The sequence below is a fragment of the Pelodiscus sinensis genome, chromosome Z, assembly GCF_052426305.1.
Source record: "Pelodiscus sinensis isolate ZL-2025 chromosome Z, ASM5242630v1, whole genome shotgun sequence".
Lineage (NCBI taxonomy): Eukaryota > Metazoa > Chordata > Testudines > Trionychidae > Pelodiscus > Pelodiscus sinensis.
Window position 1 is genome coordinate 5,607,715 of NC_143085.1, and position 12,721 is coordinate 5,620,435.

The 12,721-nt window shown below is 49.3% G+C and overlaps 1 protein-coding gene across 2 annotated transcripts in view; it reads left to right on the forward strand.

The window, feature by feature from the left end:
• Positions 1-1,795: 1,795 nt before the first annotated feature.
• PISD (phosphatidylserine decarboxylase) overlaps positions 1,796-12,721 on the forward strand; it is a 45,426-nt gene continuing 34,500 nt past the window's right edge. For both annotated transcript variants that reach the window (XM_089775266.1, XM_075898031.2), the window contains exons 1-2: positions 1,796-1,940; positions 7,758-7,855. In XM_089775266.1, the coding sequence (XP_089631392.1) occupies positions 1,891-1,940; positions 7,758-7,855 (148 nt within the window). In that variant the 5' untranslated portion in view covers positions 1,796-1,890. The remainder of the gene's footprint in view (positions 1,941-7,757; positions 7,856-12,721) is intronic.

Below are 12,721 nucleotides of genomic sequence, written 5' to 3' on the forward strand. Positions count from 1 at the left end.
ATATATATATACACACACACAATAAACATCATAATTACCAAGTCAACTCATAATATGCATACATTATTACTCCAAATCCCTCACACCCATCTCTCTGATATACACCTTATATTTAGCTTAGGCTAAGGCGGTATGCCAGCTAGACCTGTGGGTTCCCTTTCCAGCTCAGCCACTCACCTATTACATGATCTCATGCCAATTCTATCCCCTTTCTGCCCCAGTTTTTGTACAACAGATCTAATACTGACCCAGCCCTAGGAGGAAAAGTGCAGGAAGGCGTTCCAAGCCCTAATGAGAACTTGCGAAATGGTCTCAGATCTTAGTACATGAATAGGGCCTAACAAACTCAAGGTCCATCTTGGTCAATTTCATGGTTGTAGGATTTTTTAAAATAATACCTTTCATGCTTTCAGCTCTTTACGTGGTGCTGTGATTGTGGGGATCCTGGCCCCAATATGAGTTGTGGATGGCTTCAAGGTTATTATAAAGGAGCAAAGCTGTCCCTACCAATGCAGATGCTCTAAGCAGCCCAGCACTGGCAGGTACAAAAGTTGTGGGGGCAGCATGATCAGAGGGAGAGGGTGGCTCAAGTGATGTGACTGCAGGTAAGAGGACTCACAAGGAGCAGAGGGTGGCTGCGCACTCAGCTGGAGAGAAGCAGCACTTTGAAGGGGAAACTGCTGTTTCTCTCCAGCTGCTGGTGGCATCGTTGCCCCTGTTCCTCCTGAGTCGTCCTACTCATATTTGTGCTGCTCACCGCTGCTTGGTGAGGGGCGACTGGGCGCAGCCAGCAAGGGGTGTGTGTGGCCAGGTGGTGAGGCAGGAGGCCAGAGCTGATGCAGGGCCTGCAGGGAGGGCAGCCAGTGAATGGGGCTGTTCCCTGGAGCCCATGTGCAGCACACAGCTGCGTAGGGCACCATGGAATTTTGAGCAATTTGGGGCTTCAAATTACATGGTGCCCTACATAGCCGCATGATTTGAGTATTGGTCGGGACAGCCCTGTGGGGGAGGCTGCAGTACTGCTACCCTTAATTCTGCCCTGCTGCAGACTTTCGGAACAGGCATAAGCATCTGGTGCATACGGCAGGGGAAGGCTTTGCCCTCCCCTACAGCCAGCCCGACCCGGCCTACATCAGCCAGCCCAGCCCAACCCGGCCTAGCCTCTCCTCTCAGCGCTGGAGAGGCTAGGTCGGGCAGCACACCCTCCTCCCTTCCCCAGTGCTCTGGAGGTGGAGATACTAGGCCAGGCCACACAGCACGTCCTTCTCTGGGACTTGGGAAGCTGGGCCTGCCTGTTTTCCTTCCCACGGTTGGGAGAGGGGAGCACCCATGTGGCACACTGTCCTGCCACCCCGTGGGGGGGGGGTGAAGATGGGAAAGGGGAGGAGCCTCAGCAGAAAGGGTGGGGCTGGGGCCTTGCCTGGGAGGGTGCAGAGCTGCCCCCCCTGCAGCAGCAGCAGCAGCAGCGGAGAAGGCGCGAGGGCAGGGTACGGCAGTGCCCCCCTCCTGCACTACTGCTGCTGGGAGCGGCCCCCAGGGCCCAGCCCGCACCCCTGCTCCCATGGGCAGCCCGGAGGGCGGCTCCACTGCAGCCCCCTTGAAACTCCCCTCACCCCCTGCACCCCGGGGCCGCGTGGGGGGGGGGATGGGACCCGCCTTTCATGGCCTGGGATGGGGGGGGGGGCCTAGAACGCGCGAGGGCAAAAGGCCACGCCCCCCGGCAGGTTCACAAGCGCCTCGCGGCCCCGCCCCCTCTCCCCAGGCCCCGCCCCTCTCCCCCAGGCCCCGCCCCTTTGCGGCTCTGGCTGCGCCGCCTCGCCCGCCCACCAGGGGGCGGTGCCAACGCGGCCGCCCCGCGCTCCCCGCCCGCGCGCGGCATTTCGCGGCAAGATGGCGGCGTCCGTGCGGCGGGTGTGCGGGGCTGCGCTGCGGAGCGGCAGGTACGGCGCGCGGGGCGGGGGGGCCGCTCTGAGGAGGGGGCGGGGCCGTGCTCCATCCCCCCCCCCCCGCCGTCACCGTCACCCCGCGCGCGTGGGCCGGGCCTGACCCCCCCCCCCTCAGCCAGGGGCCGGGCCTGACCCCCCCTCCCCCCACAGCCAGGGGCCGGGCCTGACCCCCCCTCCCCCCACAGCCAGGGGCCGGGCCTGACCCCCCCCCACCCCTCAGCCAGGGCACCGGGCTTGACCCCCCCCCCCCCACTCCTCAGCCAGGGCACCGGGCTTGACCCCCCCCCCCACTCCTCAGCCAGGGCACCGGGCCTGACCCCCCCCCCACTCCTCAGCCAGGGCACCGGGCTTGACCCCCCCCCCCCCCACTCCTCAGCCAGGGCACCGGGCTTGACCCCCCCCCCCACTCCTCAGCCAGGGCACCGGGCTTGACCCCCCCCCCCCCACTCCTCAGCCAGGGCACCGGGCCTGACCCCCCCCCCCCCCTCAGCCAGGGCACCGGGCCTGACCCCCCCCCCCCACTCCTCAGCCAGGGCACCGGGCTTGACCCCCCCCCCCCACTCCTCAGCCAGGGCACCGGGCTTGACCCCCCCCCCCACTCCTCAGCCAGGGCACCGGGCCTGACCCCCCCCCCCACTCCTCAGCCAGGGCACCGGGCTTGACCCCCCCCCCCCCACTCCTCAGCCAGGGCACCGGGCCTGACCCCCCCCCCCCACTCCTCAGCCAGGGCACCGGGCCTGACCCCCCCCCCCCACTCCTCAGCCAGGGCACCGGGCCTGACCCCCCCCCCCACTCCTCAGCCAGGGCACCGGGCTTGACCCCCCCCCCCCCACTCCTCAGCCAGGGCACCGGGCCTGACCCCCCCCCCCACTCCTCAGCCAGGGCACCGGGCCTGACCCCCCCTCCCCCCACAGCCAGGGCACCGGGCCTGACCCCCCCACCCTTCAGCCAGGGCACCGGGGCTGGCTCCCCTCCCCCCACAGCCAGGGTCCATCGCCCTTACCTGGGCTCCAGCCACATTCCCCGTGTGATGTTTTATGAAGGCTGAAGGGGTTCGGCAGAGCCGTATCCCTCTACAGCGGTGCTGCCCAATTTTATTTGGCCACGGATCCCTTTTAAATGCGAAAGAATTTTGCGGAACCCCTAGTAACAGTCTAATATATGAAGCTGAAAAGGGAGACCACAAATAAGGATAATAATAAACAAATGCTAAATAAGGCCATGAGACCAGCATTTAGTTTAATTGTATATATTTAAAAACAAAAATCACATAATATTAGTTGTTATTATTTTATTTAATCATAAAATGTTACTGTAATGGAATTGTCTCATGGAACCCTTGTTTTCACTTTGTGGAACCCCAGGTTTCCACGGAACCCCATTTGGGAAACACTGCTCTAAAGTGTGAGAGAGCCCCTTTCCCTGACTGTGATATAGGGAAAGAGGTGCATGTGCACCTTTAGAGTTTCAGCACTGCCCTGCCTTGAGGTGTTTTCGTAATTGGTGGGACACAGGAGTGTTCTTGTCATGGGGTGTTGGCGATTATATGGAAGAAAAATGCGTATAAGCGTCCAAGCCACAGTCTGCAAAAATTATCTGTGAATATGCAGGGCTCTACACTGGGGGTCGGACTAAGGCCCGGAGGGGTGTGTATACATACACGTACACACACACTCTCTCTCTCTCTCCCCCTCCCCCTTTACCTTCCCCTCGTAGAGCATGGTAGAAGAGAGCCACACTGGCAGTTGTGTGGAGTCTTCCTGGAGTTGCCAATCCTCCACTGGCCTTCGGCTAGGTGTAGAGGCAGGGGAGCGGGGACATGGCCAGGAGCAGCTTTTATGGGCTGGTGGAGGGTCGGTCCACTGTGACTTCCTCCTGTTGGGATCTGGTAGGTAGGTGGGCTCCAAGTGACCTGTGGAGCTGCCTCGGGACTGCTCAGGTCCCTCTCTTGGGGCAAGTGAAGAGTCTGCCGTGGCCCCCAACAGTTGCCAGCCTGGCTCGTAGAGTGGCCAGACTTGCTGAAAGCCACACCCTTCAACAGCCAGAACTGGGTAAGAGAGTTAGCTTCAGAGGGGTGGCACGGATACTGAGCAGGAGGGGCAGGAGCCAGGTGGCTACTTTTCCTTACTGTTCTGGGTCACACAATGGTAAGAAGGTGTCTTCAGAGTCTGAATCTGTTGTAAGTATTTTGGCCAGTGCTTATAACTATATTGTTGAAGGTTATAGAATATAGCAATATGTGCTTATATCTGTACTTTGAAAGTTACCAACTACAAGTGGTCTTTGGGACTCGTAAAAGAATGTTTTTGTGACAACTTAAGGAAAATATTTTACATCAAAGTGTCTATACTATGGCCAGAGCTATAGTTTAACTTTTGATTGACTTAGATGTGTTGCTCAGTTGTGTGAAAATTTGGCACCCAAAGTGCTGCACTAAAGTTGACTTAAGGCTCAGGGTGGATGCAATTAGGTCGGTGGAAGAATGGCTGTGTTGACCTAAGTACCACCTTTTGGAGAGGTGGATTGATTGCACTGATGGAAATCCATCTTCCATTGATATAGTAGTCTAAACTGCGCAGCTATCACAGCACAGTTCCAACAACAATAGCTGTAGTGTAGACATGGTCTATAGCAGAGCTACTCAACTTTGGAAGCCCAAGGGGCCACGATGATACTTACAGCAGATACCGAGGGATGCAACTTAGGTGTGGTTGCATGTACATGCAAATATATGCAAATAGCTTCTTTCACACCGATGGGCATAAATACAAAGATTAAGGCAAGACTACACAACACGCAGTCCCCATTTAAGTCAGTTAGTCTGATATTAATAAAATGCAATATTTACCCAATTTCCATCCATATGACAGCACTTTTAATGAGCAATGACAGTCCAGGAATTTAACTACTAAAATGCATCTCAACAGATGACCATTATATTGACGTGTTCCCAGAGGAGGCCATGTTCAAAAGATCCCACCCGCTGGCCACATGTGGAGGCCCACGTAAACCTCAACCACATCGCAGGCCACAAACAAACGGGCTGCGTGTTGAGTAGCTCTGGTACATAGTGCTATAGGTTCATAGCTGTGCTTCTGTAGCACCTGGAATAGACATGACCTCAATTTTCACACAGTCAGAGTAGAACAAGAGAGAGCCTATTTTGGGGTCTCTGGATAATTTCAATAAAGAAGAGTTCTAGGTGTAAAGTGTGCCGATGTGTAGGACTCGGTCCTGAAGCCAAAAATTGATGAGTCCTCTATTGGGGACATGAACATACTGAAACAACAATTAAATGTCTCTAGTAGGGACAACGACTTGTTTCATAATAAGACACTTTTGAATTCAGTGTGGGTATCAAGCCAAAAGAACACAAAGATCTCAGAGAGAGAGCTGCAAAGAGGCATCACTCATGGCACCCACAGTCTCTGGATCAGTAGGTTGTGCTAACTTCTGCAAGAGCTCTGTCCTCATGAAGCTTGGCTTGTTAGCACTAGAACATTCTGCTATCATTTTCTAATAACTTGGACCTACAGTCCCATCCAGTGGCAGCATATGGTGTGACAAAGCTTCAAGAACATGTTTATTTATAGACTTTGAAGGGCATATTTCTCCTGCTCCCCCTCTCAGATGTCTGCTTTTCAGATGCACAGTTATGGAATAGCTTAAAATGTAAATTTTAAATATCCTTCTTAAAAGAAGCTTCTCACTGTCCTGGCTTGTTAAGAGCTTCACTCTATGTTCAGAGTGGTAGAGCCACTTGGCATCATGATTCAAAAATGCCAAGGTGACAAGGGACGATACAGAATCTCAGCCCTGGATAGTCTGTAGAACGATTCTAAAAATAAAGGAACAAGATGTTTCCCAAGACTTATAATGCAAGCAACACATCTAACTTCTGTATTTGAGCCTCTGTCAAATTAGTCATCAACAAAGACGTTCCCATTTGACAGCTGTTTGTGACCTATTTGAGATTAAATGTTTTGGGGGCCAAATGATCACACTACAGATCTACCAACAGAGTTGGCAAGAGGCCATTTGATTTGACCGTAGTGACTGAACTCCTTTCTCCATTGTAAACATTCCCTCCAGATCAAAGTTAATGCTTGTTGCCTTGGTGTTGGAAAGTCTCCAGGGCCCATGTTCTATCCCTGGCATGATCCAAATTAATTAAGGAGTTATGGGTATCCAGTGTGTGCATGAGGAAGAGAATAAGGGCTTCTGGGCATTCATTCAGCTTCTCTCACCAGTTTGTTTTGTTTTTTTAGGAGAGAACTTTGCAAACAGGCTATAGAAAGTTTGGGCCAGGGCAGTACAGGCTGTCCCCGAGTTACGCGGATCCGACTTATGTCGGATCCGCAGTTACGAACGGGGTTTTTTCGCCCTGGAGGACGGGAGCGGCGGGACGCCCAGATGAGCCGCGGTCCCGCCGCCCGTGTCCTCTGGGGCGAGAAAAGCTGCTCCGCATCTACCTGGTATGCTGGGGGGGGGAGTCCCCCCCAGCAGACCAGGGAGACGCTGAGCAAAGCCGCGGAGCACGCGGGGAGCGGGACAGCCCAGATGCACCGCGGCTGTCCCGCAGCTGGCGTCCTCTGAGGCTTTGCTCCCCATCTCCCTGGTCTGCTGGAGACCAGCAGACCAGGGAGACGCAGAGCAAAGCCGCGGAGGACCCGGGCAGTGGGACCGCGGTGCGTCTCGTCCGCCGCCCGCGTCTCCCTGCTCTGCTGGGGGGGGCACAGCTAGTGCACCCCCCGCCCCCCAGCAGACCAGGCTTTTCTCCGGACACCTGTGGTAGAGCAGCTGGGGCGCTGCCGGTTGGTCCAATAGCGCCGAGGAGTGGCACTACTGGAGCAACCCAGCAGCACCCCAGCTGCTCTGCCCCAGGCGTCCCCAAGTCAGCCGCTGCTGAAACTGACCAGCGCTGACTACAGGAAGCCCGAGGCAGAGTTGCTCTGCCTCAGGCTTCCTGGAATCAGCCGCTGATCAGTTTCAGCAGCAGCTGACTTGGGGATGCCTGAGGTTCTTAAGTTGAATCTGTATGTAAGAACTGGCGTCCAGATTCAGCCTGTTGAAACTGATCAGCGGCTGATTCCAGGAAGCCCGGGGCAGAGCAACTCTGCCTCGGGCTTCCTGTAGTCAGCCGCTGGTCAGTTTCAGCAGCGGCTGAATCTGGATGCCAGTTCCGACTTACATACAGATTCAACTTAAGAACAAACCTACAGTCCCTATCTTGTACGTAACCCGGGGACTGCCTGTATATAAAACAGAAGATTACATTAGAATTAAAAAAGTAAACCAACTGTAACAAAATATTGAAAAATATTAACTGTAATAAATCTTGCTCTAAACAGCACTGCAAATAAAAACATAGTATGAAACAATTTGTAATCCAACTCACAGACGTGCTGGAAATAGAACAAAATACATAGGTGATGATTAATAAATTGTCTTGGGAAGGATGCACCAGAGATCCATGCACAATATCCTCCTTAAAGGCAGAATCTCTTTAATAATACTAACATAACTTGGAATAATGTTTTGTTAGAAAAAAAGATAAACTGGATTAAACATTAAATTAACCCAAATCTTGTGAGAGTAATTGACATAATTTCCTAGAGATGGTGAAAAACGGTTAGAGTAGGCTAGGAGGTAAGAGATTCATTAGGAATTTTGTTATGATCTTTGATATATTTTCTTTTTATGGGTCTGCTTCTGAATATATAGCTTCTAAATGTGTTTGTTTAATTGTGTACAGTTATATGATAAAATATGTTCATATTTAAACACCTGTCTCTTTTGTGTTATATATAGTTTGCTAATGGATTATAGTTTCTCCTGGAACAAGAACCTATCTCTGAGGAAGACGCTGGTCCTCTGGAAACAGCAACCTTTCAGGGCCTTTTTCACTGGTATGTGAGGGATCTTTTTCTTCTGTGTACTTTCAGTTGAAGGGGCTCTCTCCAAATACAGCTGTTGGAAATGGAGATGATAGGTGATTACAAATAGGTCTTATAGGGGCACAATGACCTAGTGATTAAAGCAAGACTGTATTCAGTTTCTGGCTGTCCCATGAACTTACTGTATAAGTTTGCAAAAGTCACTTAACTCATGTGTGCTTCCATTTTTCCTATGTATAAAATAAGAATATTTACCCATTTCCATAGGAGTTTTGATAAGGCTTACTCTTTAAGTTCTGTGAAATCTTTGGGTAGAGGATACCATAGCAATGCAAAGTATTACATTAGTCTGTGAAAGGAAGAAATGTTGAATGAATGCACATTGGTAGCAGTCGAATCTCTTTTTACCTGCTACATTGCATAAGCATGAAATTGTTATAGACATAGTAGAAATAATGTGTATCTATTGCTCTTGGAATCAGTGTCTTTGTTTCTAGTGTATTTTCTCCTGTAAAAGTGATGAATCTCCACATCTCACTATAGAAACTGTCCATGCAGAAGATAGATAAAACTTTGATTGGCCTCATTGCCTAATAATGGGGAAGGAGAATTATGTACTTAAACAGCAAGCGTGTTTCATACAAATTGTCTGGGCCTCTATTGTAAGCTTCCCCAATCATGGCAAACAGCTTCTTTTCTCTTGCCCTTGCTCTGCCGTGACCTGCAGAGGAGTAGATTGAAATGATGGCAGTTCTAATATTCTGGGACTAACAAACACAGCTGCAAAAGAGCTTTCTCCAGAGCACTGCTCTACCTCTGCTAGACAGGAAAAATGGAATTGATCTCACTTTTAACAATGTAGGGAACTGATTCCCCAGAAAGTAGAAATACTTTCATTGGGGTGGAGTTGAGGATATTTTAGTTACTTGACGGCAGCATGTGTTTTTTCTTTTTTCCATATTTGTCCACTCAAGCTCATCTGAAGAAGTGGGTTTTGCCCTCGAAAGCTCATGATACCATATGTGTATATTTGTTCGTCTCTAAAGTGTCCCAGGACTACTCATTCTTCTGAGTTGTTTTTGGCACTCTTCAGTCCCTATGATCCTCAGAGCTTTCCATCATTGTCACCTTGCTTTCCACCTGAGGACTAATGTCATGTTTATAGACAGGCCCACCAACGGGGGGAGATAAAGGGAGCAACTTTCTCAGGCTCTGGGGATTCAAAAGGGCCCAGGCTTCCACTGCTGTGGCAGTGGCCAGAGGCCTGGGCCCTTTAAATTGCTGCCAGAGATCTGTGCAGCACACTCCAGTCAGCTCTTAGTGTGACTGGGAGGATGCGGCGTGATTTGGGCAGCACTGAGGGCTGGTTGCCCCCACCTTGCCCCTTCCACCCAAGGCCTTACCCCTTCCAAAAGTACAAAGCTGCCTCTCCTACCTTGTCTGGCATCCCAGAAAGTCTGTAGGCCCACCATTACAGAGCTAGCTACACCTTTTACCCCTCTTTGGCCTGTGAGTGCTTAGAGAACTTAGGTCTTGGTTCTCTAGCTTTTACCTCTCTCTGAGTGGAATCTAGTGATTTGCCCCATCTTAAACTGGTTCCTAGGGAACAATTCTGTGCATCAGCCCGGCTTACCACACAGCCCTGACTGTATTCAGTATCTGCAGTTCTTTTCTTGGGAACTTTGTGAACAGTGTAGGATAGTGACCATCCAGCCTTTTTAAACAGAAGTATTGTTTAACCTTAACCGGAGGAACAAAGTATCACAAAGTACCTGCATCTGACGAAGTGGGTCTTTGCCCATGAAAGCTTATGCTCCTACACTTCAGTTAGTCTATAAGGTGCCACAGGACTCCTCGTCGCTTTTGCAGATTCAGACTAACACGGCTACCCCTCTGATACTTATCACATGAAAGAGGATTTTAGAACAACAAAAAGTCTATACTCATATCCATCTTAGCTAGAGTTCTCCACAGGCTTATTTTACCCTGGACTTTGAACCTCAGCAAACTGAGTTCAGTGTAGCTCTTCCTTGTTCTTGAGTGATTGCCTATATAAATTCAGACAAAGTTCTTTGTTCTGTCTTCTCATAGGCTTTTACTCACTGTCCCAAAACCTCTGGAAGGGGTCAAGCTGGAGCATCGAAGTAAACAGCTCTTGCACTGTCTCTTAAATGTTTGCTGGGAAGTGCATCTCAGGATCTATGCTCCCCTAACAATATTGTTATTGAATTAACTCATTATAACCATACAGTAGACTTCACAATAATCAGATCAACATATATTCATAATTTATTACATGCAGTTTCAAATTAATCTCAAGTATCACTTCTGGAATGCATTGGTGTTGCTTTGTAGTCTTCCAGAGAGGATACTGCTATGTAATGCAAAGCTCTCCCTCTCTTTCTCGGGACCTGTGTGGTTCATTGCAGTGCTTCTCATCTTGGTGAGTAGAAGACTGGGCATCAAACATTCATCTGCATAGCAGGATGAAGCACTGACCATAAAGCCATAGGAACGAGATATTCCATGCTTACCTCTTTTTCTAGCTGAGTTGATTGAAGCACAAGGAAATTAAGATATGCAAATCAAAGAATAAGCTAGTGTCTGAATCTTTCTTATTGCATAGTACCTTACTAGTGTATAAACGTTCGCTCTAGAATACATTGCCTTTTAAATTACAAATACTTGGCCATTTAGTGTACTCTGAGAAATTTTTAAAGGGCTGGTATTGGCAGTGTCCTGTTTCCACAAATACAAAAGCTCAGCACTATTCTTTTGATACCTGTTTTAGAACCAGTCCAAGTAGTTGAGTCAACATTTTGTAAGAAGCTTGGAATGAGATTGGGTTATACATGATCCTCATCTTTCTGTAGACTGGTTTATTGATTTGTTTTGACCTGCTTTGGTAACTGATTGCTTGTGAATAACTATGACAAAAAGGCTGTATCCCACTCATTGAGCCAAATCTGTCTATCTTGTAGCTCTTGCTGGACAGAAATTGTGAAGATGTAAGAGTCTATAGGGATGTAGTTTGAGAGCTTTGTGTAATAGAGCATAATCATAGAAAGTGAATCTGACAGATAAAATGAAGTGGTTTATCAGTGTGAACCCTTCATAGAGGATAGTTCTGAGTTTTATGCTGTGAAGTAGATGATTTAGTGTGAGGACATGAGGCTTAACATATCATGAATAATATGAAGAAAGCAGCAGATTAGCAAGTGAAACCTGTTTGATTTGTATATATTGCTTTAAAAAAATACATCCCTCATTTAATGAAGTGGGTTTTTACCCACGAAAGCTAATGACCTAATACATTTATTAGTATCTCAACTACCACAGAGAATGCTTGTTGTTTTTCAATTGTAGACTAATATGGCTTCCTCTCTGAGACTTTATATCTGTCTCAAGACAGGACATAAATCGTGACCTTGAAGTGAGACTTTAGCCATGTGATAGCAAATAAATGGACTCAAGACAGGGAGGGAAAATTGTCTTTCCAGAGTATAGGTAAATTCCAGCAGTAGTTTCCATGAAGCTGGAGAAATTATTAAGATTCAGTGGCATGTACAGAATGATGCCTGCCCTTTTTGCTTCCCCTCTGCATATGGCTCTCTCGCTTTGAGGACAAATATTACATTGTTTGATTAGGAAGTCTGATAAATCCTTGTCATGCAGATATCAGAAACAAAATGATAGTCTTTACAACTGGAAGGTGTGTATGTGTGTTGAGAAACATGCTATGTAATATAACAATCAAATCTCTTATTCACAAGGTGTGACCTTATTACAGAGAAAACAAGGCAATGTCATATATTGGTATGTGTGCTGGTTTTACTGAAAAAGATAAGAATGGCCATACCGACCCATTGTTTATCTAACCCAGGGGTGGGCAAGTTACCTCTCATGGGCCAAATCTGGCCTCCCAAGCCACCAGATCCACCCATCGACACCCTTCTGGGACCCTCAGGCATGTAGCAGCTGCTGATTTAAGCACAGGGCTGCTCCAGGTACCTCTCTGCTCTGGAGGGAGGGGGAAGCTTCGTGTGATATCCCTGCCCCCAGCCCAATTTTCAGTTCCTATTGGCCAGAAACAACCAGCCAATAGGAAATGACCCTGTCCAATTTTCTTAACTCCTATTGGCTGGAAACAACCAGCCAATAGGAGCTGAGAGATTGGCCTGGGGGGTGGGTCCCGCAAGCACCTTCCTCTCCCAAAAATGATAATCACATGGTGGGAACAGCCTGCAGCTTTAAGGGATGCGGGGCTGCAGCAGACAGGGAGTCCAGCCTGCCTTGGGGGTGCTGCAGGGCAGCCCAGCTTGCCATGCTCCCATCTCTACTGGGGTGTGCCGTGCTCCCAGCCCTGCCAAATGGCCCCAGTGGGGCACGTCCAGCAGCCACAGGGCTCCCACACTCTGGCACTCCACCAGGACTCTCTGGTCCTGGGACATCTGTAGTCTTCCCAGACCACGGATGTTGCCAGACCAGAGAATCCTGGTTTACAGAGTTTCAACCTGTACTTTTTTTGGTTTATTGCCTTTATCCAAGGATTGAATAAATAGAAATCAGTTATCTAAGTATCTCTTTGACTTCTCTCTACTTTGTTGGGTATGTAATTACTGCCTTATTTTTCCATAATCCCTGCCATATAGTTTGGAACCATTCCTATAGTTTTGGACACTTAATTTTTGTCCCAGTGGAAGGTTATCAGTAATTTAGCAGTTACGAGCTGGAGAAAGATCAATTCTTTTCTTTGTGCATAACAAGGACCACAAGGAAGCCCTAGGAAGATTATCAAAGGATCATTTGGTAATAAATATCGCACAGCTTGCTATTTGTAACCCACTACTGCATTCCAGCGCCCTCTAACAATTGGTC